Source organism: Cottoperca gobio, chromosome 11 (assembly GCF_900634415.1).
Source record: "Cottoperca gobio chromosome 11, fCotGob3.1, whole genome shotgun sequence".
Lineage (NCBI taxonomy): Eukaryota > Metazoa > Chordata > Actinopteri > Perciformes > Bovichtidae > Cottoperca > Cottoperca gobio.
Genome location: NC_041365.1, coordinates 7,237,565 through 7,264,326, shown reverse-complemented (window position 1 = coordinate 7,264,326; position 26,762 = coordinate 7,237,565). Strand labels below are relative to the sequence as shown.

At 41.4% G+C, this 26,762-nt stretch overlaps 1 protein-coding gene across 1 annotated transcript in view; it reads left to right on the top strand.

Annotated features, from left to right (window-relative positions):
- ripor2 (RHO family interacting cell polarization regulator 2) overlaps window positions 1-26,762 on the top strand; it is a 60,448-nt gene that overhangs the window by 19,250 nt on the left and 14,436 nt on the right. The window contains 5 exon segments of the mRNA XM_029443903.1: window positions 13,651-13,771; window positions 17,243-17,398; window positions 17,566-17,644; window positions 18,471-18,494; window positions 18,912-18,965. Coding sequence (XP_029299763.1) covers window positions 13,651-13,771; window positions 17,243-17,398; window positions 17,566-17,644; window positions 18,471-18,494; window positions 18,912-18,965 — 434 coding nt within the window.

The following is a 26,762-nucleotide window of genomic DNA, read 5'->3' as shown; positions in this document are numbered from 1 at the left end:
TGTGTGAGAGAGAGAGAGAGAGACGACCATCAATGTTGTGGTTGCTGGTCCACCCTTGGATTTTCCATCTTTTCATTATTTTATTTCCCCCCCACTTTCCCTTCCTCCCTCCACCCGCCTCTGTTTCTCACAGTCCCTTCCCATCTGTCCGCCCCCCTTTCCTCTACTCTCCTCCTGGATACAGACGGAGAATTTATGGATGGGGGTTTGAACTCGTCCTCACCCCCTCCCCTGTTGTCTCTGAACAGATCAGAACACCATTCTTGGTGTGTGTGTGTGTGTGTGGTGGAGGTGTTGCCCATTAATCTCTACTCCAACTGTGTGACCATGCTATGAGGGGACACGCATGCACTACATACTCTACACTGGCCATCATGTGCCCCACACACACACACACACACACACACACACACACACACACACACACACACACACACACACACACACACACACACACACACACCTCTGGCCGGAGCAGCTGGGAGCTGTTGCAGCGCTATGATTGCCATAAGCGTTTTAGGGTTTTAAGCTGATAATCTGTCTGTTTTGGTATTTGGTGCGCTCCCTCTGCAGCGTCCAGCAGCTGGAAGAGACACTATTGGTTCCCCTTGTCTGTTTGTCATGATGGCTTTATGTCTTATGTTTGTTTGTTTGCCAGCACGGGAACAACGTGCAGCTATCATTTTGGTGTGTGTGACACATCCAGTGCTAGCTGTCCTGACAGTTTTCTCCATAGCTACTTGTAATAAGTTGTACATGTGCTGTCAACATTGTGATGATGGATCTCTCAGAAACAATCAATGATGCGCTTTTTTTTCCTGCCTCCTGACTCCGCTTGTTTGGTTGTTATCTCTGTCGCCCCTCACTGTTCTTCCTCGCTGTTTGTGCAAATTTAGTTTTTGACTCTTATGAATACTGAGCGCTGTGATCACATCTAGTCCTAGACACCTTTGCAGCTTTTTGAGAGGAGACATTTTGCACCTTTGTGGTTACTTCTGTCAAAAAGATGAGTTTTCTGATGCACCGGAAAAGTGGGTGTTCCCGTTCCCCAGCTGCCTCGGAGTGACCGTGACACACAGCTGTGGGATGACATATGAATTGAGGAGGAGGGAAGAGGGAGGGATGACACTGCTCCTTCGTCGTGAGGCAAATCGTTGCCATGATGACGCTCTCTCTTTTGAATTGTGTTTCTTCTGCTACAACAAAATATGTCCTTAAAGGTCGCAGCTGCCTGGTGTTATGATTTTCATTTTGGTACCATAGTAACCCAAACATGTGGATGTTGTAGCTGGAAATGCAGTGCTGAATTGATAAGTTGATCACCAGAACATTACTCTTCCTTAGTGATAATAAGTGATTACTCGTTTTAAAGGGCAACTGAACTACTCTTGTCGGTCTATTGTGGAGTTTGAATCATGTGACATTTACAAGGGTCCAATGACAAATCAAGTTGCATTATTGGAATTGTAGGATCCAGCACTGCCGGAGCTCGACTCATACTAAAAGTCAGAATAACTTCTACAGCTTTGATTTTACATTACAGGTCATTTAGCAGACGCTCTTATCCAGAGCGACTTACAGTGAACTAACTACAGGGACAGGTCCCCCTGGAGCAACTTGGGGTTAAGTGCCTTGCTCATTGATTTGTTTGATTTGGACACTTTTTTTAAATCAAAATATTTGGACTACACCTTTTTATACGAGTAATTAAAAGCTTTTCCTTGTCTGACCCTTTCTGAACCTCTTGTTTTTTTTTTTTTTTTTTGTTTTTTTTTAACTTTCTAATGGATAATGAAATAATAATTAGTTGCTGCCCTAGATGTGGTCCTCCACGAAGGAGTGGGGTCCCTAAATGTCACATCAGACTAGAAGATTGAATTCTTTGTCCTTTGTTTGCCCGTGTTGTAAAGGAAAAGGTCAGATTGAAAATCGGTTGTAAAAACACATTTAAAAATGATAGGGTCACTAAACGGAAAGTGAGTTGTAGTTGTAGAAAAATACAGGGGGGGATAATCCTTTTAGATATATTACTTTTTGAGGAAGAAATTATTTCTGTGGCTACCAAAGACTTGGATAATGTTGCACATGAGCCTTCGTTATATTGCAGATGTAGATTTGTCTTTTTGTGCGATTATTATTATGATCTGAAAAGATCACGCTTTAAGTGTTTCAGCTACACCGCCCTAGTAAGCACTTATGCTCAGAGGCTACAGCCCACTGGGAACTGTGTGTTTTTGAGTGTCTCCTGACCTTTTCTGCATGTCCTCCCTTCGCTACGTCTCGGTCTTACACAGCAGATAAAAGCGGACAAGCCATAAAAAATAGAATAAAGAACGGCAGTAATCCATACAGAAGAACTCCGTGTGACCAGATGTGTGTTACCGGTGTTTGAAGTATGTGAACAGCTGTGAGTGTAGAGGCTGGGGTTAGTGAGCAAGGCAGGTGAATGAGTTCACACGATGATCGGCTTTTTTAAAAGGTGGATGGATGACATGTTTAAGTGTCCGAGTAGCTGCTTATCTGTAGCATCGTCCACAGACTTGCATGTTCTTGGGTCTGAATCCTCCTTGTTTCTTTCCTTGTTGTCTGTGTGTCTCTTCTGTTTGTTTGCTTTTGCTGTTTCTTTTTCTTCCATCTCATCTCGAGTCTATAGAACTATGCCTACTTCCATAATCCAAATTATCAACACTAATTTGAACTTTTAAGTAGTGACTGTGCTCATGTTTGTGTACAACTTTGATGAATAATGGTTTTAATTTCCAGTTTAATGCTCCACAAGTGGCCATGGTAGCAGAGCTTGAAAATGTGTTTTATATATCTTCCCAGTGCCCGGCTCCCTGCTGCGTCTTTACTCCAAACAGCGTGATACTCTCCACAGTTAGTTGAAATATTTAACTGTGAAACCACAGTTTAGGGAGAAGAGGAACAATTATCCCCTCCGGTGTATTTCTCTGCTAGGGAGAGCTCATTTCAGGAACACATGGAAGTGTCTTTTTCTGTAATTTTAATTTTCTTGCTTCAGCCGTGTGCTCTTGCTTTTTGCCCAGCCGCTCTGTAAATTGTTTTTCTGTTGTTATAACATTATGGTAATAGCTTAGTCAAGGCTGCAGGAGTTTTGAGTGGAACAGCAATTCACCGTGACTTCTGTTTGTAAATCACACCCACAGTGTTTAATGCATTGCTTGTGAGTGAGAGTGTGCATTTAAGGATGTACTATGAAATGGATATAACCAGAAAAAGCATTAAAAACAAAAGACATGAAGGTCATGGATGTAGGCCACAGTATGTTTGTTTGGCTGCTGACGCACAGTGTACAATTGTAGCATAATCGGCTGTTTCTTGAGTTCAAACATTGTCAGCAGTGCAGTTTTTCACACATTTTGTGCCCTTTTTTTAATGTCTTCCATTGCTGCCAAACACAGCTGTGTCCTGGAGCCCAGGAGCACACCTCACAGTCCTGCCACCCTCCAAAAGAATTGTGACAATAGCTGGCTGGTTTCCCATGGTCGGCCAATTCACACATAGTTCTACAACGCTTTGAGCTTGTATTATCACAGTGGCAGCTATCAGTGAAAAGAATGTTGTCTTTCTTTTGCTGCTAAAAATAACAAATGGAGCTGAAATAACCGGCAAAATCCTGTTATGGTAACTGCATTCCAGCGCTGCAGCATAGGTGGTCACTTTCAATCACAGTCACACATAGTGCTACTGGACAAATCAAAGAAGAAGAGCAAGTGGAAAACTGGTTCTCTTGCTGGCCCGGATGCAGGGGGATGCTAATATGTCAGTCAGACATGTATCATAGCAATATATACATGGCACACTGAAGGAAAGGGAAACAATAAGTGTGGGGGATGAGGATAAGAGGACAGTCATTCAGTCATTGAAAAATAAAAGTCCACCAATTACTTAGATTAGTTCATTTAAAAAATAGCTATTGGTGAAGTTTGGTGCATTTTCTACATAGACAATGTAACACTGCACAAATATTCTGTCTGTCCCCGCTTCTCAATGAGATTACCTGTCTATATAAAGGTTGAATAAAAAATAAGACATTTGATAACATTGTCTGACTCCTAATGGACAGTTAAAAAAAAAAAAGGATTAAAGATAAGATATATCATCTTTTTATGTTCCATGTATTCTTCTTCCCTTTCAAAACCTGGTGCCTACATTACCCACAATGCATCTCAAATGGAGGTTCTGATGTGTTATGGTCCGATAATTTAGCCTCGAGCCTCAAGCAGAAATGAGGAGCAGGTTACAGAAGTCTGGTACTCTCACTGGAAGACATTTGTCAGACTTATCATGGCTTTGTACAACACTTTTAACATATGCAGTAGTACTCCCTAAAACCTGTAAAGAGACTTTGATGTGTACAGCTTGATGAACTAACCATCAAAAATATGGCACAGAATCTGTGAGACTTTCAATAAGTTTAGGCGAGATCCTCCTCCAGCCCTTCATGGTCATACAAGCTCAGCAGCACAGGCTTTTAGGAAGTGGGATCCACGTTCTGGAAATCTCTGCTGCCAAAAATGCTGTGTTCAGAAGCTGCATGCTGTGTTATGGTGTCACTGTCTGAATCAGTCAGACAAACAGGCTTTCAAATATAAACTGTGATCTGTGCAGAGCACTCTGTGTTTGATATGTTTTATTATTACCTTCGAGAAGGATGTTTAAATTTGGGTTGGTTTGTTTGTCAGAAGGATTACATAAAAGCTACTTTTCCAATGTTAGTGAAACTTGGTGGAAGGGTGTATCACGGGCCAAGAAAGAACCCATTACATTTTGAAGCGGATCCGCATCATGGGGCGGATACACCCATTCATTTTCACTAATGGAAACGGCCGGAGGTCTGCGCTCTCTGAGTGTCTTTCTAGTTGCTGTATTGTTTGTCCATAATCCTTGCAAAGCAGCATTGATACAGAGTGGATCATCCTGGTGACATGGTGGCTGTGGATGTGCAGCACTATCAGCGTTTCTGATGAGGATGTTGTCATGTTACTACTTCATTTGGCTGCAGCATTTAATGCCTCTGCTGTCAGTCAGTGTGTCGACGCTCAGTCAGCAGCAGACGCATCATGTGCTTGTGTTTTAAGCTCCTGTCTCTCAGCTGCTGCTGCTTTCTACTATACTGTTTAATAATGTATTAAAAGTCATAAAAAATAATCTTTCAGTCCATTAATCTGGATAGTGCATTTAGAGGTATGGCTTACAGTTCTCAAAAGTGATTACACGCTGCTCTCCGCTGCTGAAATGTCAGGCGCAGCTGCCTGACTGTAAAATCAGTCCAGACACGCCTCAGTTAATCTGGTCATCTGTACATTTAAATGCCACTTCATATCCTGGCCTTAATTTTTCCTGCCCCACAAGGACACAGATGACCTATAATTTGAATTGAGTGTCTATAATGCATCATGATTTGTGGGGAAATGCACTTACACACACACTGGGGTGTGCAGAAGACGCCTTCGAATGCTGGGGAAATGTCAAACATGATGGCTTTAAAGAAGGATTTAAAAAATACTAATTACTTGTACTGATTTGAAGCGCATAATTCCAACACTGGCCTAAAATACCTATCTGCCCTCTGAAACACGTATCTGAAAATTATGTTTCAGGTTTAATGTTTGCGTGTGTGTGTGTGTATTTCTGCAGCTCGTTGGCAACATTTCTGACCATGTGATGGAGCTGGCACCGGGGTTAGCGGCCCTCACGCACGCACAAACTCTATTCAACTCCCACACTTTGGCACTCACACAACACTCCCCTCTGCAACAGATCCGGATCCCAATCTGTCTTGGTAATAAACCACGTCACATGATTTAGTTGACCATCAGCTGATTCTAGTTCATTTTCTTTCTAGACCAGTTTATTGTTGACCTGATAAAGCTTTAGTTGTTTTTTTTTGTTAAATCATTCGCCATGGGAGGAGGTCTAAAATCAGAAGATTTGGATGATTTGGGTCAGGATTTCAGGCGGCTTGATTAGTTTTGTCCAGATAAGGACCTGATGAACAGGGTGAAGCATAAATGAAGCCAAGAGTTGGATGAGAAGAATTATACCACTCTTGTGTCTCTGCGGTAAAGTCTGAAGCCACTGCTAGCAGATGGTTAGCTTAGCTTAGTATGAGTACTGGAAAACAAGGGGGCTTATACAAGTGAGATGTAACGTGGTAATTAGTGAGCTTTTGAGCTGGTCGGCAGATTATTTTACCTTCTTGACAGAGCCAGGCTCGCCCCCCCCCCCCCCCCCCCCCCCCCCCTACTCTGCTACGCCTGATAAACTTCTTCTTGATAAATCTTCATTAATATATTGTTCCAGTTTCTTGACGAGCAGAAATCAAATCTTTTTCTTTTATCAAATTTGATTAGTTTTTCTTATTTGTTTGGAGTCTGACTTGTGAAATGAGTCATCAGTTACTTTGTCTTTGCCCCATGTCAGTTCATTGTTTTTGGTTAAATGTTTGCATACCTTCAGGAATGTTCCACCGTTGTGGCCATTCAAAATGACTGTTACAGAGAGGCATTGTTTACATTTATAGAGATGACTTTTGACCAAGCTATTGATTTCTTTTGTACCTGATGTATCATGGCTGCATACCTGCATGACACAGGACGTGTTGACATTTCTGTACTGCCATTGTCTCTTTTGTGTGTTTTGTCTGTGTGATGGGATCACTGGAAGTCAAGCTGGTGACTATGTTATTTATCATCCCACAGGTGACTGCAGCCATAACAGGGTCTCTATTCTCAGGTTCAAATCTTTTGGTAAATTCCTCTCTGTCAACAGGTCAAGTTATTTAGCGTGTGTGTGTGAGCTGACTTGGGGAGGTTGTTTTCAGAGTTTCATTACACTTGTTCACACCTTAAACGGTTCTCTCCATTTTAATCTTCCTCGTTTTTAGCACTTTTTTTTGAGAAGCCTTTTAGTAAAGATGACTAAGCACTTAATATCATGATCTTTCTGCTTTATAGGACTGTATAATCGTGTGTGTGTGTGTGTGTGTGTGTGTGTTGTGTTTTCTGCTGGCAGATTTGTCAACGTCGCACACTTTACCTGCAGGGAACTTTGGATTTAAAACATGTTCTTTCCAAAATGGTCAACAGGTTAATGGGACACGTGATGAAAGAGGGATTAAAACATGCTGCCTTTCATTTCAAAATTAATCTTATGCACTTTTATGCATGCATGGCATTATGTAGACTGTAATCTGTAAAGAGTTGACATTTCCAGATGTCTTGCTGCAAGTCTTGTTTTTTTCTAAGGGGAATATTTCAGGAAACTTTTGATTTACAGGCACTGGCTTTGTAGTTTAATTGAGAGGTCCTTAAAAAGCCGCGTTCGTGTAAAACAAAAACAAACTCTGAGGTTTCATCACTCATGTTTTCAGTTTTTAACAGGATTATAGGAAAATAAAAAGACAACAAACAATGTAGTATGTGTCTTTGGCTGAGGGATGGCAGCTTGCAGCCAGTTTTATCCCAGTTTGGAGCCGCGCCAGCAGACCTCCTGACTGAACTAGTTTAAACAGACATGGACTCATCAAGGGATAACTGAGCAGCTTTCAGGCACACGCTTGAAACCTGCAGGGTGTGTTGGAAAATGTTAGTCCATTTCCAGTCATGTAAACAGTATATCATCCCTTACATCTCCTAGATGTGTTCTGTTTCAACAGTGGCCTGTTTGTTTGTATCTTGTAACTAGACTGCTGCATCTTTTTCTACACTTTTCTCCTGACAAATCTCTCCTCGTCCCCTGGCTGCTTTATTCTTTAATTTCTTTCTATTTTTGGCTGCACTTCCTGACACATTAAATACAAAAAAACAAAATGAGAAAGGAGGGGACAATGAAAGCAGTTTAAGGACACTTTTGATGACATTTAAAGCAGCATCTGTAAAACGCTTTTTCCAAATTAGAATTTGTGCTTTAAAAGCCCCGGCCCTGTATCACGAGGATGTGTGTCCTACTTCTTGGCAGTTGGCTCATAACCGTTGTGTTACGTAACACACTTCATCCCATTTTTACTTCTGTTGCCATGGTGAGGCTAATTTATACAGGCATTAAAAATTAGGCTCCTGTTCTTAATATGCAACACTGGACTGACAATGTTTTTTTTACACATAAATACCCATTCATGCGCATTTAAATGTGTGTGTGGCTGTATAAAACAGGAGAGTGAGGTGGGCTCAATGAACAAAGTGTCAGTGTGTGTTTTGTGCAGACGAGCAGCTCTGAATGATGGATGTGATGTTATTTTGAAGTATTTGGAGATGCAGCGGAGTTTGTTCACGTACACCGAATATACAGCATATTAGACATGTCCCTAAAATTGAGTTTCAGCCTATTTTTCATATTTTCATTGTCCTAAAACCCAAAAATGATTCTCTAACTCAGCTGAGCTGAATAAAAACCCCCAAACATGAGTTGAGGATTCAAAAGAGTAAACAGTCCTCTTATGCGGTTATTTGGTGGATGTTGTAATCTGTGGATGTTCGAGTGCTGAGGAAAGAAAGAGTGAAGTTGTTTTATGGTGCTGTCATGTGTCTTCCTAGGAGAACACTGACCGACCAGGAGACAACAAAAGGCATCAGGAGGCACATTTTTTGGAGCATTGCTAGTCTACTTGCACAGTCACAGAAAGTAAACTGAAGAAGCGCATTACATAACTCCATACAGCAAAAAACATCAGACATAATATTTCCTGAACTGTATCTATAAAAAAAAAAGCAATATCACAGCCACAGCCAGTAGTGTTCTGCCAGCAGTAAAGTTATTAGATTAGCTTGTGAGCAGTGTTAGCCTCAGCTAACTCCCCATCAGTCACGTGACCCTCTCTTTGCGTGTCGTAGTGGTCCGTCGAGAAGTTCCTTTGTCTTTCTAGACGCTCTCTCATCTCTCATGCTCTTATCCAGTCAGTTCCTCACCCCTGGGACACATGCACACGCACTAACATTGGGACTAATGGGGGACTAATGCATTAATGCACATGGACCTTGGAGAGCTAACAGTAAATCAGGTGCTCTGCTCTCACATGCCAGGTGCCTTTTACTTGTGTCTGTGTGTCTCTGTGTCTTTGTGAGAACCAATTTGAGTTTTAGACCTTGAGATTGAGGAAATGTTTGGAAAGGGGGGACATTTTGGCTGGTCCTCCACTTCGGACAGACCTTCAAAGGCCTGTTTGAGGATTCAGACTTGGTTTTAGGGTCAGATTTAGGTTGGGGTTAGGCATATAGTTGTGATGGTAAGGGGCTTGGGAATGCTTTATGTCAATGGATGTCCTCACAAGTATAGAAATACAGGGTTGTGTGTATCATTTGTCAACTCTTGCCAAGCCGCAGCGTAGCATACTGATCAATCTCATGTTCACATATTCCACAAAGAAACACACTCTTGCACCTCATCGAGGGCATTTGAGGCTGGTACCGTGTGAGCGCCAGAGAAGAAAGCCCAGTGAATGGACTGAATGGCGGCTGTATTCAACACGAGGTAACGGCTGGCACCAAACCAGAACACACTGCGAGAGTTGGCATTGTTGTACCTGAAAGGCTCTTTAGACGAGATGAGCGGTGACACTAAGAGCTGCGCAGGAAAGGATTTTATGATTCAGTGACTGAACTCAACTCTTTGTGAGGGAGTGTTTGTGTGTGTGTGTGTGTGTGTGTCTTTATACGTGGGGACCATTGATTTTAAATGTGGAGTTTGTTGTGAAGGGGCTTGGTAAGGCTGGGAAAGTTTTGGGAAAACCCAGAAGCCTGCACATTGAGCATACCACTTATGCCAAAATGTCTACTGCAAAAAACACATTTTCTGTAACTTTGAATAAATGGCAAATATGTTACTCTTGAACCAATAATACAATATTTTAAAGAACCCAATATGACGTCTTTAAATGTCTTGTTTAATCTGACTGTCAGACTAAGACCTAAATATATTCCATTTACTGTCATATATGTCAAAGAAAAGCAGCAAATCCTCACATTTGAGAACCTGGAAGCAGAAAATGTTTGACATTGTTGCTTTAAAAATGATTTGCTTGAAAGAAACGGCTGATAAAACGCAGGTGTTGTTTTGTTACTGAGAGAGAGAAAAGATGATTTAAATGTTTTATTAAGTGTCTCGTTTATCCAGCATCGGGTGGGCGAGTCCCTGACAAATGAATGTAGGACAAACACTGACTTTGAGCACACTGTGTGACTCTAAATATGAAGCTTTTCCCCGTTTGAATTGTGTAAGTGCTGTTATTTCACATCTATTCTCTGCTGGCAGTAAGTTGTACCCTTATTCCCTCTGGTCCTCATCATCGGCAAAACTACCTACTTGTACCATTTGGGATCAGGACTGTATTGAAGGGACTCGAAACTAACATCTTACACCATCTGCTCTCATTATGTACAGTTTTAGTTTTCAAGTGTCCACATTCACTCGTCCTTCGTCTAAATCTTTGGGAAACGGCTGAAATACAGGGAACAGTGTCCAGCCAGTTCTATGATTACCCAGAGAGCATTAGGTAACAAAATCTACCATCATGTATCATTTGCCACCCACTGCTCTTCTTTTAGGAGAGTGAGTCAGAAAGTCAGAGGGACAAACGTGGCTCCGCAGAAGACTGTGCTGTTGAACATCCAGAGACCAAAATGGACCAAAATGCTTCAAAGCATCTGTGCAAATTACTGCTCTCCTGTAAGGTCTTTCACCTGCTACCAACTTTGTTTAGGGACAATATTGCAATATTTTTATACAAGGATGAATTTTATATTTAAGATGAATCGTATGATATAATCATATACATTATACATATCTGTTGTCCAAATTAATGATTCTGAGCAAGTTGTGACTTAAATCTAGCAAAATTGGTATAAAGAATATTGACTTTTGTAGTTTTTGTGATACTAATTTGAACCCTATTGCATTACAATAACTAGCAACAACCAACTAGCAACAAACTAAAACTGCATTATTTCTAATGGCCAGCAGGGGGGAGTGGGGCGAATCCCTTGGTTTAAAAAGAAGTCCGATTGTGTAGAAGTCTATGAAAATGATCCGACTTTTCACTTGATTTATTACCTCAGTAAATGTTTTCCTGAGTTTATGGTCTCAATTGCTAGTTTCATGTCTTCTTCAATACAGCATGATGTTCCTTTGTAAATGATGGTCCCATTTAGAGTTAAATAGACTATAAAGCAATGTATGTTTTAGGGCGTGGCTACCTTGTGATTGACAGGTCGCTACCACAGTATGGTCTGGTCTTGGTGCTGTTGCGGTATTTTAGTCTTAGAACTTTAACCCTTTCACTGTGTGTTTTCAGTTCATGAAGGTAATTCTTTTAACTTAACGTCGCTTAAAATGTCTTGTTTTAACGTTTTGTTTTACTTATCTCCACCCTCTCGTGTCACTTCTGGTTTCAAAAAACAAAATACCAAAATATAGGCTTCAAAACGTTAGTCCACAAACCAATTGAGACTTTTTATATACACTCTATGGTCGTGAACCTTCAATTCAAAATTAACTCCAAAGAATAGGACATATGTTTTCCTAGATAAACCAGTCCGTAGACCCAAACAATATGTGTTATTGGCTATAGCTTACCAATCAAAACAGACCACTGGTCCTGATGATTCATTTACTGAGTCACAGCCATCAGGGTCCTCACTGTTAAAGTGAGCTTGTTGCTATTAATAGCCTGAACAGGCTGCAAAACAAGGCTTGAGTCTTTCTTCGGTCCCTGTGCCGGGTCTTTGTGTGGCTCTCTGTCTGTCACACAGGCCAAAGGAGGTTAACTAATCGCTTGTAGCACTGAGTTGTCTCTGGACGAAGGCTGTGTGTTGTGTGTACATGCTTGCATTTATATGATAAAATGAGGCCCACACAGAGGTAGGCTGTCCTCTGGAGACAGAAAGACAGATGGATCAGTGAATAAAAAACAGGACACGTACAAACACAAGGCCCCACAAACAGATTGACACACACAAACCGACAGACACTGCAGTGTTTTGCTCATCACTTGTTCAAAGTTGTTTAACTGGTAACGCTGCTGGACGGTTTATCTTGTTTGTGTGAGAAAGAGAAGCAGGCACACAGGAGAGCTGAATACTGAGGCTTCACGGGCTGATTCCTCTGCTTGTTAGTGGAGTTTACATTTGATTTGACAAATCTGTCTCTCTCCTCCCAGGCATTTTGTGTGTTCACCATACTTTTTCTTTAGCTGCGTTCTGAAGTGATGCAGACATGAAACCTCCTCACGGCAGTGTTTACAGTCACATTATTAACACATGGATCAGCATGTTGGTCATGAGCTTAAGTTTCTCTTCATGCAGGGTTTCCATCTCTGAATTAGACTGATGCATATTTCTCACTGCATATATTTATTTAAGGTAACATGAGGCCAGAGATTGCTGTGGCACTGCTGGCTGCCCGGTGTGACTCCATGAATAGTGGATTAACTGAACTTTATAATGACATTTACGTGAAAACTGTATTTAATGTTGATGGGTCATGTCTGGCTGATACCTGATCCAATAATAATGTCAGTATTGGCCACAAAACTGCAGCAGATTGTTGCATCCCTGTCAAATGGATAGTGTGGATTGTTTGCAATGGGGTTGTCGACAACAATATACGGTAACTCCTGTCTGTTTCTCCAAACTGGGGGCGTGCCGGCCGCCATCTACTGTAGGTAATATGCTGATTATAGATAAGTAACTCGTACAACCCCAATTCAAAAACATTCAAACTATCCCTTTAAAATATTTATTGAACTGCCCTTTTAAGTTTAAAAGCCAACCTGCTGCTACTAGTAGCACCGTGATCTGGACGAAATCTCAACATGTTAGCTGAAACTGTCATTCAGTTATCTCAGTAGATTCACTTCATCTCTGCTACATCATTATCGGATGCTATATGCGGAGGTCTATTTTCAGCTTGTTTCCCATGTGAGCCATGTTGAATTGCACATCATCTATAAAAAAAAACTAAACATGAGATGAAATTTTACAGGCTGCTGCTGCTAAATATAGACACAGTGATAAAAAGGTGTTTTAACTAAAGGAGAAGCTGATTCGATAACTCCGCCATAGGACGGTCTGGATTGTTTATCCCTGGAAACACATACATTGGTTTCTAGGAAGCAATCATAGCCTTTAAAGCTACAGATCAGTGGCGCAATCCTCAATTGTGCTTGTACTACATCTATTGCTTTTAAAAAGTCAGTCTGATGAAATGCCTTTTCAGAGGTTGACCTCTTATTTCAGTTAGAAAATATGCAGAAAACATTTAATAGAAAGTGACAAGCCTCATGTTTTGTGACACCTGCCTGAGGAAAACATGAAACGGTAACAGTTGAGGTGTGTTTGCAGTTGAGTAGTGACAGGTAGGCCAGAGTAGTCGAAACGTGTTAGTGCAGGCTCTGAATGCTGCTCGTCCATAGCAAGCGTTACCAACAGTGCCTACCTTGTCCTGCATTGCACAATGTTCCCCGCACTCTAATTAACCTTCCTGCTGACATGCTTCAGGTGTTAATTGAGTTCATAGGATGCTTTTGTTGTACCCATGATGTATTACTGACCTTGATTCTGAATCCGTCACCAGGTGTCTAAATATTGTCTATGGATTTGTAGGTAATGGATTTTTGTGTTTGTTCTTCTCCAGGAGTGTCGTCCCGAGTCCCGGAGATCATGGCGGCCGGAACCCACTCCCCCGGAGGGCCCAACGGCATAATCCGGAGTCAGTCCTTCGCTGGCTTCAGCACGCTACAGGAACGACGCTCTCGGTAAGTCTTTCAAACTGTTAACCTGTGGTCAGCTGATGTTACTAATTTCTGAAATGACAATTGAGGTCAGGGTGGCAAATTGATTTTCAACAGCCAAGATTAAAATATCATATCCTCAGAAACAGTATTGATGTTGGAGGTGCAGCTCTTTAGAAAATATGTTAATGATCATGAACATTTAAGGAGGGTCATCCAATAAATAGTTAACAGTAGATCAGGCATTAAAGAGTTGTTTCATCATTATGGTATTCTTAAAGGTAGTGATGTACCGAGTATTGTCTTAGCAGCACCACCCTCTTATTATTCAGTGATACAGTGGTCAAGTATTCTCAGGATTTATTACAGCAGAAGTATTCTAGATTATTAGCTTTTTTATTGTATACATTGTGTTAAATATGAACCTCACCTGACCTGTAGTACAGCGAGACAAAGTCCTCTATCTTTTGGTAAAACTTACATTCTGCTTTAAGAGTAGTAACCATTGTAACTTCACTGGCATTCCTTCACTTGCATAACATACAAACATAACACCTGGTGAATCGATGTAAAATCTGTGATTTTGTAGAAGAGAAAAGAAAACCCATGAGAGAGGATTTAAAGAAAGGTCAGTTCTGGGAAACCTTTTTTAAGTATTTAGCTCAATATCGTGTCTTTGTAATGAAAATATGTATTTGTTGAGTCTCTGCCCTACATACCCCTGCAGAACGGACAACATTGGCATCAACACAATTTGTAAAAATTCTTACAAAACCTTTATTTGCTTGCCACTTTGCTGTTTCGTTGTAAAGTATCCCTTTTCAGAAATACCTCACTGGAACCAGACCTAGATTCAAACATCACTCTCAGACAAAGAAGGAATTTACTGACTGAATAATCTGAGACATTCAGCGAGCCACAGCAAGTCTCCAGATCCTGTAAAGGAACTGAATTCTTAAGGGGTGACCGGCACTCTATTGAATAACCACACAGTTGCTGGATGAGTGTTTCATTCATAGCCAGAAGTAGGTTTTGAGATGTTGGAGATCGCTAAAGTTCTTGAGAGATTTTATCTGCGTTCCTTCCTCTTTGACGGCTCTCACTCAAACATCACAAGACAAAACCTTCTCACAAATATCTGTTGCAATCTTTTGGCTGTCGACGCCCGGTCCTCTTCAGCAGCCCCTGGTCCTGCTTAGAGAAGCTATTTGAAGATGCTCTTCCCCCTCTTTTTCGCTCTAGTAGTTGGGGCAATTGGTTGAAATGACTCGGGCGTGTGGGCGACTGACAAGTTACCATTCTGTGTGTGTGTGTGTGTGTGTGTGTGTGTGTGTGTGTGTGTGTGTGTGTGTGTGTGTGTGTGTGTGTGTGTGTGTGTGTGTGTGTGTGTGTGTGTGTGTGTGTGTGTGTGTGTGTGTGTGTGTGTGTGTGTGTGTGACCCCAAGGCTAAGCGACGCTCTCATTCAGCGATGGCCTACATTTGAGGCAGCTTAGCTAACTTGTGCTGCGTGGGCACGCGGCAAGACGGGGCACCTTCCAAGCGTTGGAATTGGTTGTTGCGGTGTCCCTGATATGACTCTGGGATCGTTTCATTAAATCTAGGGAAATGTCATTTGTCAGCTAAATCTATAATGGTTTTAAAAGCTGAAATGTGAAGGCGAGAGAGGATTGATGTGAGATGGATATACTGTGGAGAAAAACGGGTTATATACGATTAGTTAATTAATTTATTATAATCAGAAGATGCATTTATGACAAGAATCATGGGTTGCAGCCCTTTTGTACACATATGATACCATTTAAAGAAGCCTCTGACGCTGCCTTTTAATATAAATATATCATCTAATGCAGTGGTTCCCAAACTTTCTGTGGCCAAGGCACACCAAAGACCAAGCCAAAATCTCAAGGCACACCTGTGTTCATATCCAGGCAAAGTCCCCTCTCTAACACAAAGTGTCACTGTTATCACTCTGTGAACCTTTATTTAGCCTGGTCCTTGTAAGAAGCTATTCTCCTTCACACTAGCAGAGAGCCTTTATGTGTCACACTCTCCCACCATGGGAGACATGGGAGACATCATGGGAGAATCTCCCACCATGCGCAAATGGCTAAAACGAGTTCGCTTTGACAGATTTCTTTTTTTTGTTTAATGATTGTTTTATTTATATTTAGGCCAAAGCATAAAATACCTATTGTTTCTATATTGTGAAATAAGTGTGTAGGACAAAGTATCGATAAAGTAGTGTTTCCCTGCACTGCGCTCCCCCCCCCCCCCCCCTGTAATTCAAGACGTTTTTTTAAATTATACTCACAACTCACTTTTCACATTGAACAGGTGTTCTTTTATTAAATAAACTAAACGCTTATGTTATTTATCTAATTTATGTGCACGTTTCAGTTGCTTTGCGTATTTACATTCTCTGCTTTGCGAAGGGCGGACCTCCGCTTCCGAACCCACACACACGTGCGCGAGCACACACACTTACAGTCAGAGACAGAGCGGAGGAAAGGTGAGGAGAGAACTTAAAAAATCTGCGCTACACACGGACCTCATCCAGCCCAGGCAGCACCCTGCAGAGCAGTACACCTAGGGGAAACACTGAAGTAAATAAAAAATCATTCATAACCTTGTGTACAGTCAAATGCAATAGGCCTAATTGTTTCAAAATCTCACGGCACACCGGGATTTGTGTGCCGCGGCACACCTTTTGGGAACCACTGATCTAATGAACTCAATTTAACTCTTTGCACATTTGTTGGCATCCCCCCCTTGAGTCAGTACCGCTGTTGTTGGTCTGTGGGGATGAGAGAGAAGAGCACTCGAATGTCATTGATTGCCTGGAGTGTGATTGTGCCTGAGGTGCGTGTTTGTAAGCCCACTCCGGCAGAAGATAAATAGAAGCCTTACACAGGTCAAACACAGAAAGTGGGGGTTGGGAAGCACATGTTTGCATGTGTTCACTTTTGCATGTTTGACAGGTTTTTGCTGAATGATATGTTCGCTGTTGAGCTGTGTCCTGTTTGACTGAGTTATCTTGGTGTTAACGGACAGATGAGATGAATTCATACTGAGACTGGCCCAAGGGCATGTTCACGATGCTGTAAGAATACAGAAATTTCATCTAATGTTACATTATTATAGGCAGCTACAGGCCAGGTTATCTGCAATACTTTAGAAATCCCATGTTAAATATTTAATATGAGATGTAATGTTGTGTCTGCACGAGTTAGTCTGAACATCTCTCCCTCTTCAACTCTCCTACACCCCCCTTGGGAGGTGTGACTCACAGTTTGTAAACCTCTGCTCTGAACTATCTGGACCACTGTTTTACATCTCAGTAGGTCTTTAGTTGAAGAGAAAGTCTTCCTGTATCCTATTTTTGATAAGGAATTTGGAAAAATGTGAATCGCAATCCATCATTGCAGAGAAGATTAAGAAAATTCCTGCACACAGGACCCTCAGTTGCACTCACTAATGTGTGTGTCTGTGTGTAGGTGTAACTCTTTCATGGGGAACTCAGCGGTGCAGAAGAAGCCTCAGTCCAAGCCAAAGAAGACCCACCTGTCGGGACACAAGGGAGGCAGCAGCTCCAGAGAGCCACAGCCCAAAAGACTGGAGGAAGTTTACAATGCACTCAAACAAGGCCTGGAGTGAGTAACACAAACACTGATGTACACTTATACTGCGTACACACGCTTCACTCAGTCGAGCAATGCAACGTATGTCTTCCTCTTCTACACAACTAATCAAATGTTCAAAGTTTCTTCTTTTAGAATTTGTATTAATCTTTTAGCTGTTTTTCTTTTTTGTCCCATAGTGAGTATCTTGAAGTTCATCAAACAGAGCTGGACAAACTCATGTCTCTGATGAAGGACATGAAGAGGAACTCTCGCCTGGTGAGATCATACCGCTACCGTACAATAATTTACATTAAAAGCAACCGATAAGTCCTGCCTCACCCAAATCTTAAGGGACAGTTTAGGAAATATGTCTTTTCACTTTCTTGTCAAGAGTTAGTTGAGAACATCAATATCCCTCTCATGTCTGTACTGTAAATATCAAGTGACAATAAGTGTTAGCTTAGCATAAAGACTGGAAACAGCTAGCCTGGCTCTGTCCAAAGCTATCCAGATCTAGAGCTCACCAAGTAACAAATATTATCATACAAAAATGTAAGTGTACAAATGAAGGTTTAGAGCTTTAGAGGATCTGGTAGGCAGATTTATTTCAAACTTTTAAACCAAGCCAAGCTGCTTCCCCCTGTTTGCGGTGAGGCTATGCTAATCACTAAGCTAATCATCTGCTGACTAGTTAAATATTTAACGTATACGCATGAGAGTGGATCTCTCAGCAAGAAAGTAAATAAGTGTATTTCCAAAAATGTAAAACTATTTCTTTCAAAGTCCAAAATCACTTTGATCACTTTAGATTTCAGCTCCGTTCTATTTTTCATTTTAATGATAATGCATCACATACAATAATAATACGTTGACTTTAGTGTCAGATTCACACATGGCAAACACATTTTGAATTGTTACACTGCACACAGTTACACACATATTGTGCACATGCAGAGGCAAGGCTGCCACTGGAAAGGCGGCTTAACAGGATTTTTTTTTATGCCAGACAACTACAGCCTGCTTTGCATTTCTTAAGCACTCTCAGGTGTGTTGTCCTTCGGTACTAACTGTGATTGTGTGCGTGTGTTTTTTTTCTCTCCAGGGAGTGCTGTATGATCTTGACAAGGTGAGTTGATGGAGGAGAGGGTCTGCTGTAACAACCGCTCCAAGTTTGGTGTATGCTGGCCTTGGGGGAATCTTTGATATGAAAAAGAAGAGAGATCAAGGAAGGAAAAAAAAATAGGGAGAAGTGAGGGGCTGAAGGGATTGAGGAAAATGATGCAGAAAAAAGGAGGACAGAGAGAGGAAGTGTATGATGGGACAGGAGAGGATTTAGCTGTATTTGCATATAAAAACAACAGATACCATTTAGTTAAACATGTTGCCAACTTGTCACATACATTTAATGATCATTATTAATCACAAATGTAACTTTCTTTGTGACAGGCTTGCAGAGTGTGCCTCATTATATCCTGTAATATGGACCTATAAGTCTATAGATTCTCTTTACTAGTTAATTATTGTGATGTCTGTCTTTCTACAGCAAATCAAAAGCATTGAGAGATACATGAGACGTCTGGAGTTTCACATGAGCAAGGTAAGAACTGGTGTGATTTATATCAGCCAATGCGTTAAATATATCCGTCTGTTTGGGGTTCTTTTCAGAGTCTTTAGTCCGATTTGTTTTCTCCATTTATACTTGGAAAGATTTCACATCTCAGTACCTCCTTTCACTTTAATCATCTCCACACACACACACACACTCTACCAACTTGCACCAATGTTGCTCAGAAATAACAATACTGGTTTGACATTTGGGGTATGTGCTTGTTTGCGTTCTTGCCAATAGTTTGATGAGAAGGTCAATACCTCTCTCATATCTGTCCATCATGTATGAATCTATAGCCAGCAGCTGGTTAGCTGAGCTAGCTAAGCCTGACGTAGCAGGACTGGAGAAAGGTGGAAACGACAGCGTGTCTATGTCCCATAGGTCCTATGTTCCCCAGCTTAATATCCTCTTAATATGACACATTGATGAGACCTTTCAAAGGGTTTTATGTTCTCAGTGTTGTGTATTTCTCTAGGTCAAATGTTGAAGTCACCCACCTACAGCTTATAGTATACTGATGTTACAGTATATCTCAAAAGTGAGTACACCCTTTAGATTTTTGCAAATATTCTGTTATATCCTTTCAGGGGATAACATTATCCTACTGAAACTTTGATATAACTTAAAGTAGTCAGTGTGCTGCTTGAATAACAGTATAGATTTATTGTCCTTTGAAAATTACTCAGTACACAGCTGTTAATGTCTAAACAGCTGGCAACAAAAGTGAGTACACCCCATAGTGAACATGTCCTAATTGTGCCCAATGATGTTGTTTTCCCGCCCTGGTGTCATGTGACTCGTTAGTGTTACAAGGATTCAGGTGTAAATGATAAGCAGGGCTGTTAAATTTGGTGTTTTGGGCACAATTCTCTCTGAATGCTGGACAACATGGCACCTCATGGCAAGGAACTCTCTGAGCGGCTGAAAAAAAGGATTATTGCGCTTCACAAAGATGGCCTTGGCTATAAGAAGATTGCCAACACCATGAAAATGAGTTGCAGCACAGTGGCTAAGATCATACAGCGGTTTTCCAGGACAGGTTCCACTCGGAACAGGCCTCGCCAGGGTCGACCAAAGAAGTTGAGTCCACGTGCTCAGCGTCATATCCAGAGGTTGGTTTCCAAAAATAGACGTGCGAGTGCTTCCAGCATTGCTGCAGAGGTTGCAGAAGTGGGATGTCAGCCTGTCAGTGCCCAGACCATACGCCGCACACTGCATCAAATCGGTTTGTATGGCCGTCGCCCCAGACAGAAGCCCCTTCTGAAACCGATGCATAAGAAAGCCCGCAAACAGTTTGCTGAAGACAATGAATCCAAGAACATGAGTTACTGGAACCATGTCCTGTGGTCTGATGAGACCAAAATAAACCTGTTTGGGTCAGATGGTGTCCGGCGTGTGTGGCGGCACCCTGGTGAGGAGTACCAAGACAAATGTGTTTTGCCTACAGTCAAGCATGGTGGTGGCAGCATCATGGTCTGGGGCTGCATGAGTGCTGCCGGCACTGGGGAGCTGCATTTCATTGAGGGACACATGAATTCCAATATATACTGTGACATCCTGCAGCAGAGCATGATCCCCTCTCTTCGGAAACTGGGCCGTAGGGCAGTTTTCCAACATGATAATGACCCTAAACACACCTCCAAGATGACAACGGCCTTGCTGAAGAAGCTGAAGGTTAAGGTGATGGACTGGCCAAGTATGTCTCCAGACCTAAACCCAATTGAGCACATGTGGGGCATCCTCAAGAGGAAGGTGGAGGAGTGCAAGGTGTCCAACATCCGTGCGCTCCGTGATGTCGTCGTGGAGGAGTGGAAGAAGATTCCAGAAGCAACCTGTGCAGCTCTGGTGAATTCCATGCCCAGGAGGGTTAAAGCAGTGCTAGATAACAATGGTGGTCACACAAAATATTGACACTTTGGGCACAATTTAGACATGTTCACTATGGGGTGTACTCACTTTTGTTGCCAGCTGTTTAGACATTAACAGCTGTGTACTGAGTAATTTTCAAAGGACAATAAATCTATACTGTTATTCAAGCAGCACACTGACTACTTTAAGTTATATCAAAGTTTCAGTAGGATAATGTTATCCCCTGAAAGGATATAACAGAATATTTGCAAAAATCTAAAGGGTGTACTCACTTTTGAGATATACTGTATATCCATGAAACCTACGCCCTCACATTTATGGTGCAATACTGTTTTCTTTAGACATTTATATCTCCACAGTGGCTGATGGTTTCGTGTTACGTTTTTACTCCACGCTCAACAGACTTTGTCAAGTTGGCTGCCAGGTTAGGGTCCATTTTTGCAAACCCGCTTGCACCTGCAAATCCGATCCATGACCTACATTATCTCCAAGTCAAATCCAGACCTGACCCTATTATTATTATTATTATTATATTATTATTATTATTATTATTAAGCCCCGCGACCCGACAGGTTATTAAAAGCACAGCCTACATAGTCACTCACTTTAAAGTCTTTCACTGGCTGCGCTCAAGAGCTCAATAAAAAAAGAACCTAACAGCTGATTATGCATGATAGTATTAGCTGATTTAGATGTTAAAAATATTGCAAAATCCTTCAGTTAATTTTTACTCGTGACCAAGAATTTATATCATTTTTTGTCTGTTACACAACTTTTTTGCTGATTACCTGACCCGGTGCAGTACTCTTATCTGGTTCATGTGTTGATGTATTAGGGAAGTTTCCAGCTGTTTTTAATAGCTAAGGCAACAGGTTGCCAGGTAGGGAAACTTTTTTCCTATTTCCTCCCTTTGTAGTCTCCTCCATGGTTGCCAGTTGGGGATATTAATCCCATCCAAGGTTGCACAGCTCTATGACATTTCTTCCATATCTCCTTTTTGTAGTCTTGTAATAGTCTCCCTCGCTGCGCATCAAATCAGTCGGGACAGCAGGCAATCAGAATACACACACCCAAAAAACAGCGCAGCTCTGAAGGTAACCATGGTTACTCCAAGACGAAGCCTTTGAAGTCATAAGGGGAACAGAGGAGCCAGCTATTGGGTGACCTGAACCCTTTATGTTCACATACATCCTGACAGACCGTAAAAACTCACCTTTGTCCAAAATCAAACACATGTACAGAACAATACGACAGAAGACAAAGAAACCTTCCTCAGACAGATTTGTGGAAGTGTTTCTAAAGGGTTGAAGACGAAAGTGTAGAGAAGATGAGAGGAGGGAGATGGAGGAAACATAGAAACATTGTCTGAGAGTCATTTGACAATCGCTGATGTTGTCTTAGAAACTCAGTAGACGTATCTGCCTGCATGCTCAACTTTGACCTTTTATAACAAAGTGAAAACAGCAGATTCATTGCTTTTTCTGTCTTGTGAGCTTGTCACAGGATGCAGTTCAAATAAACACACACTCAAAGCCTTTCCACTTAGCATCCAACATTACTCTGTAGCTCTTCTGTTCTTTCGGGCTCTGTGCAAAAATAGATTTGAACGCACTTGTAAATATGTGAAGGAGTGACTGATTTATCTTTTCAGGCGAAAAGCGTAACTGAAAAGTAAGTTAACTCTAGCACTCCCTGTGCTCTTTCATTCTAAATATGTGCAAGTGCTCCTACTCCAAACCCTCGTCTTTTCATCGACTGTCTGACTTTTTGCGGTTTATTGGCTGCACATTAAATAGTTTTAAGTACATGGGAAATGGGGAAGAGGAAATGCATGCTGGATTCATTAATAAAAAGCATGCCAATGCCAAGTCAACTGGCAGCCCATGATGCCCCCTGCTTGCTCTTTAAACAGCTATCGACTTTGCACACACACACACAAACACACACACTCTCACACAAAAGGTCCATTTCCCAAACCTCAGCATCAGCAGATGGCTATTGAGTAAGATCAATTGCTGAACGTCCAACTAAGAGGATCGGCCAACCACAAAAGCATCGTCAGGAAATTAAATAAGACACGCACACACACTGTCACACACACAAATAGCAGGCCTCATCCTTATATAAAGAATGGCCGTAGTTGATGCTGTGTTACCTACAATAGTCTGATAATTAGCCTTGAACAGAGCTCTTAAACTACGCGTTTGTTCAATTATCAATTTCTACAGAGTTGTCAGGTCTATCAGTTGCTTTCAGGCAAATATGTGTACTGTATATCTATCAGTTTGAAAAGCCGGTTGTGGTTAATATGTTTTGTTGAGCTAGAGCGATACATCAACGATATTAACTTATTTGCAGATATATCGTGTCGGTGTATATGTCGGTTGATGTCGAGCATTATGAAGCTTACAGCGCACGTAATTGTGGCGCAGCCGTGTCGATGTGTTTAGGAGAGAAGTGGTGCTGATCGGCCTGTAAAGAGAAGGAGAAACCACCGTCACCTAATATATTTTTCCATCAGTAGAGTAATGAGAACCTCAGAGAAAGAATTTGCTCTCTCAGTAGAGCAATACGCAGGAAATGGGCAACAGCTAATATAAAAATGAATGTGTGGAAACGAAAGTTGGATGATCAGTCAGTAAGGATTTTCTCATTAAACTGAATATATTTTAGTGTGTAGTCAAAACATTGTCAGGCACTTACGGTGTTCATTCACAGTTATATATTCAGAAGCTGTGAGCTACAGTAAGTAAGTGTTGTCAGAGTTTGTGCTCAGGACAGCTGCCGTGAGGGATGACTTAGCAATCATCCATCAGCAAGGTGTGTGTGTGTGTGTGTGTGTGTGTGTGTGTGTGTGTGTGTGTGTGTGTGTGTGTGAGCCCCGTCTTTTGTTCCTGCTTGTGCTGCTGACTGCCTGCAGATGTCTGCAGCAGTAATTGGCACACATGGAGGAAGCAGGTGGCCCAATACAACCCCTATGATGTCCTGCATGAGATATGGTCTAGTGTGTGTGTGTGTGTGTGTTGCCCGCTAGTTTCAGCAGGGCATCATTAAGGAGATGAGTGACAGAGAATGAAGGTGAGAAGAGCGGCTGCCAAGCGCCTCCTCTTCCTGCAACAAAGAGAGAAATTGTGTGTTAATCATGTTGCAAATTCAATCCAGAATGATTGTAAATACTTTGCATGTGATTTTTGTTTTGTTTTTTTAATATGGGGCCTTGCTTTCCTCTCTTCCCTTGAATACTAATCTAGCCGCCAACACACACCAGCCCACAGTTCCCCAGAGAGGGTCTTGTGTGTTTGATGCTGTTTGATGTGGCCCGCCTGTTTTAATCTGCTTATAATCACTCGCCCTCTGGCAAAGTGTGTGTGCGTGTGTGTGTGTGTACTTTACATCCTACAATCCAGGATAATGGCCATATTTTAAGAGGATTCCTACCATATCCTAAAGATTCTCTGCTCATGTTTAAAATCCTGCAGTTTAAAGTCCGATATAAAGTAGATACTGAGACAATCCTTCGAAACTCCCAGGGATACTTTAATAAAAAGACACCACATTTACCCCTGACTGCTCTGTCAAACCTCCAAACAACTATTATTATTTTGTAATTTCACAAGGATTAGCTTGGGAGGAATTAAAATAAGAAGTTAAAATGGATATTTCACCCTTCATAAATGTGAACACGATATTATCCTCACCCCGGGCATAATTGATTTCCCCATTTAAAGAGTTTCCCGTAATCCCTCTCTGCGTCTCTGAGCCATTAATTTTTTGTCGGCCAACTGAGCTGTAATTAATACGGGGACTTTGTGTCCACTACAGGACTCAATGCAGAATACATTTACATTTACTATCTGTTCACATCTGGTTAATTAAGAAGGTTCAGATGTTTTTTCTATGGGATGAATTTTAAAGCAGGTTTGATTGTTGTGTTTAAATAACCCTTTTAATGAGCACACTGGTGCCATATTTTGTGTTTGTAATTGTTTGTTTGTAGAAAATTAAATTAATGATATTGTTCATGAACAAATATGATCAATAATACAATTTATTAAAGTAAGTTTCTGGATATTAATTTGTACATAGAGCCATGCTTTTTCATAGTGATGGTGTTCATTCATTTTCTAATTAACCTAAACCTACAACTGTAAGTTAATATGTTACTATGTGTTTATTTTTAGATCCTTCTGAACAATTCAATAATACAAAAAGAAGACAACGGACGAGAAAATATTAAATACACAGTCATAAAGCTTGATATGTCTATGCCAGATATAACAATGTGTAATATATATGTAAATGTCTGTTTTTTTATTGCATATTGTATCCATCTGCCTGTGTTGAGGTTTCGGTCTTGTCTTTGTTTGTGTTTTGCCTTTTACGTTTCTTTTTTTCTTCTGGGTTGAAATGCGCTCGAGGCGCAGCAATATGCTGATGGCCGTCTTCTGGAGTGGAGTTTGGCTGACCTTCACAAGGACATTTCCTTGAAGGCAGCAAGGGGCTATTGTAATTAGGGACAAAAATTAGCCAAATGAGCTGATAATGATATGATTACTGATTGCCTGAGAAGAATGATGGCTATTCATCAGCCCCAGTTTGTTCAGGCACACTTTTGTTACACATAATATTCTCCAAATGAATAACTCATTGTAGTTGTCCACTCATTTATGTGAGCTCTATAATGTAGTATTACTTGATTTAATCAGTGCTAATGACCCTGGATGAATGTCTTTCCTTTTTGACTTCTTCTACAACCAAATATTGAGTGTGCTGCTCATGTTTTCCCCTTGTTTTATTGTAAACAAACGTGTTTTAAAGCTGTCGATTGTTGGCTCTGAATCACCTCTGCACGAAACTGAGAGCCGAGAATAACAGTTGTGTTTGGAAGGTATTTTATAGCTGGCTCAGCTCAGCTGCTGCAGCCCCGCCACATGCACCACATACACCACATACACCACATACACCACATACCACAGACAGACAGACGGGGCTGGGTCCCAGTCAGGGGTGGGAGGGTGCTGGTTTGTTTGAGGTGGAGTTGGTGTGGATGCTTTTTGTATACATTTATGCCCAGATACGTTATTATACATCATCAGGCTCTGTTACTCATCCTCTGGAACAGAAACATCCCACTTTCACTTTTTACCATGTTAAACCCTCATGTGCCCACCCACCACAACATGTCTCAATGCATGTAAACATGTCCACATACACAGTCACTGGCAGTGTATGGTTCAGACACAAAGATACACAAACAAACACTCAGAGAAGCTATTAGTATGGCAGGAGCCAGAATGGCCCATTTTCTCCCATGTCTCCCTAATGAGTGCCACAAAGAGCACGAGGCATCAATATTTCAGCGCTCGCATCAGGCAGTCTGCAATATTTCCTTTTGATGAGGCTCACCAGAGGTGTTTTGTTTTCCCTGGCTGCCACTTCAATCATATGTGAATTTGGGATAGGCAGGGAATTTTACAGACAGGATGCTGAAAATCTGGACTGCTGGTAAATTGTGGTTTCTGTGAGAATGACTTGGCAAAAGTTAATTTCTGTTCCCGCTCTTTGAATTGAAATAATGGACTTTTACTTTGCTCTGGGAGCTAATCATTTCATTTGACTCATGTAGTTTGATCATTTGTGACTACTTCAGCCATACTAGCAGTCGGCACTGTAGGCCGGTTGATCCAATACATTAGTCGAGGCTAAAATTCCTCAATAACTGTTGGATGGATGAGACAGTCATGGTCCCCAGAGGATGAATCCTGCTGATTTTGGTGATCCTCTGATTTTTCCACTAGCACCACCATCAGGTTACCATCTGGTTTTGAACATAGACTGTATATAACAAGTGGACTTAGTCATCGTGATATCACCCATTGGTTGCGTTTAGTTTTTTTCTGAAACCAGAAGTAACAC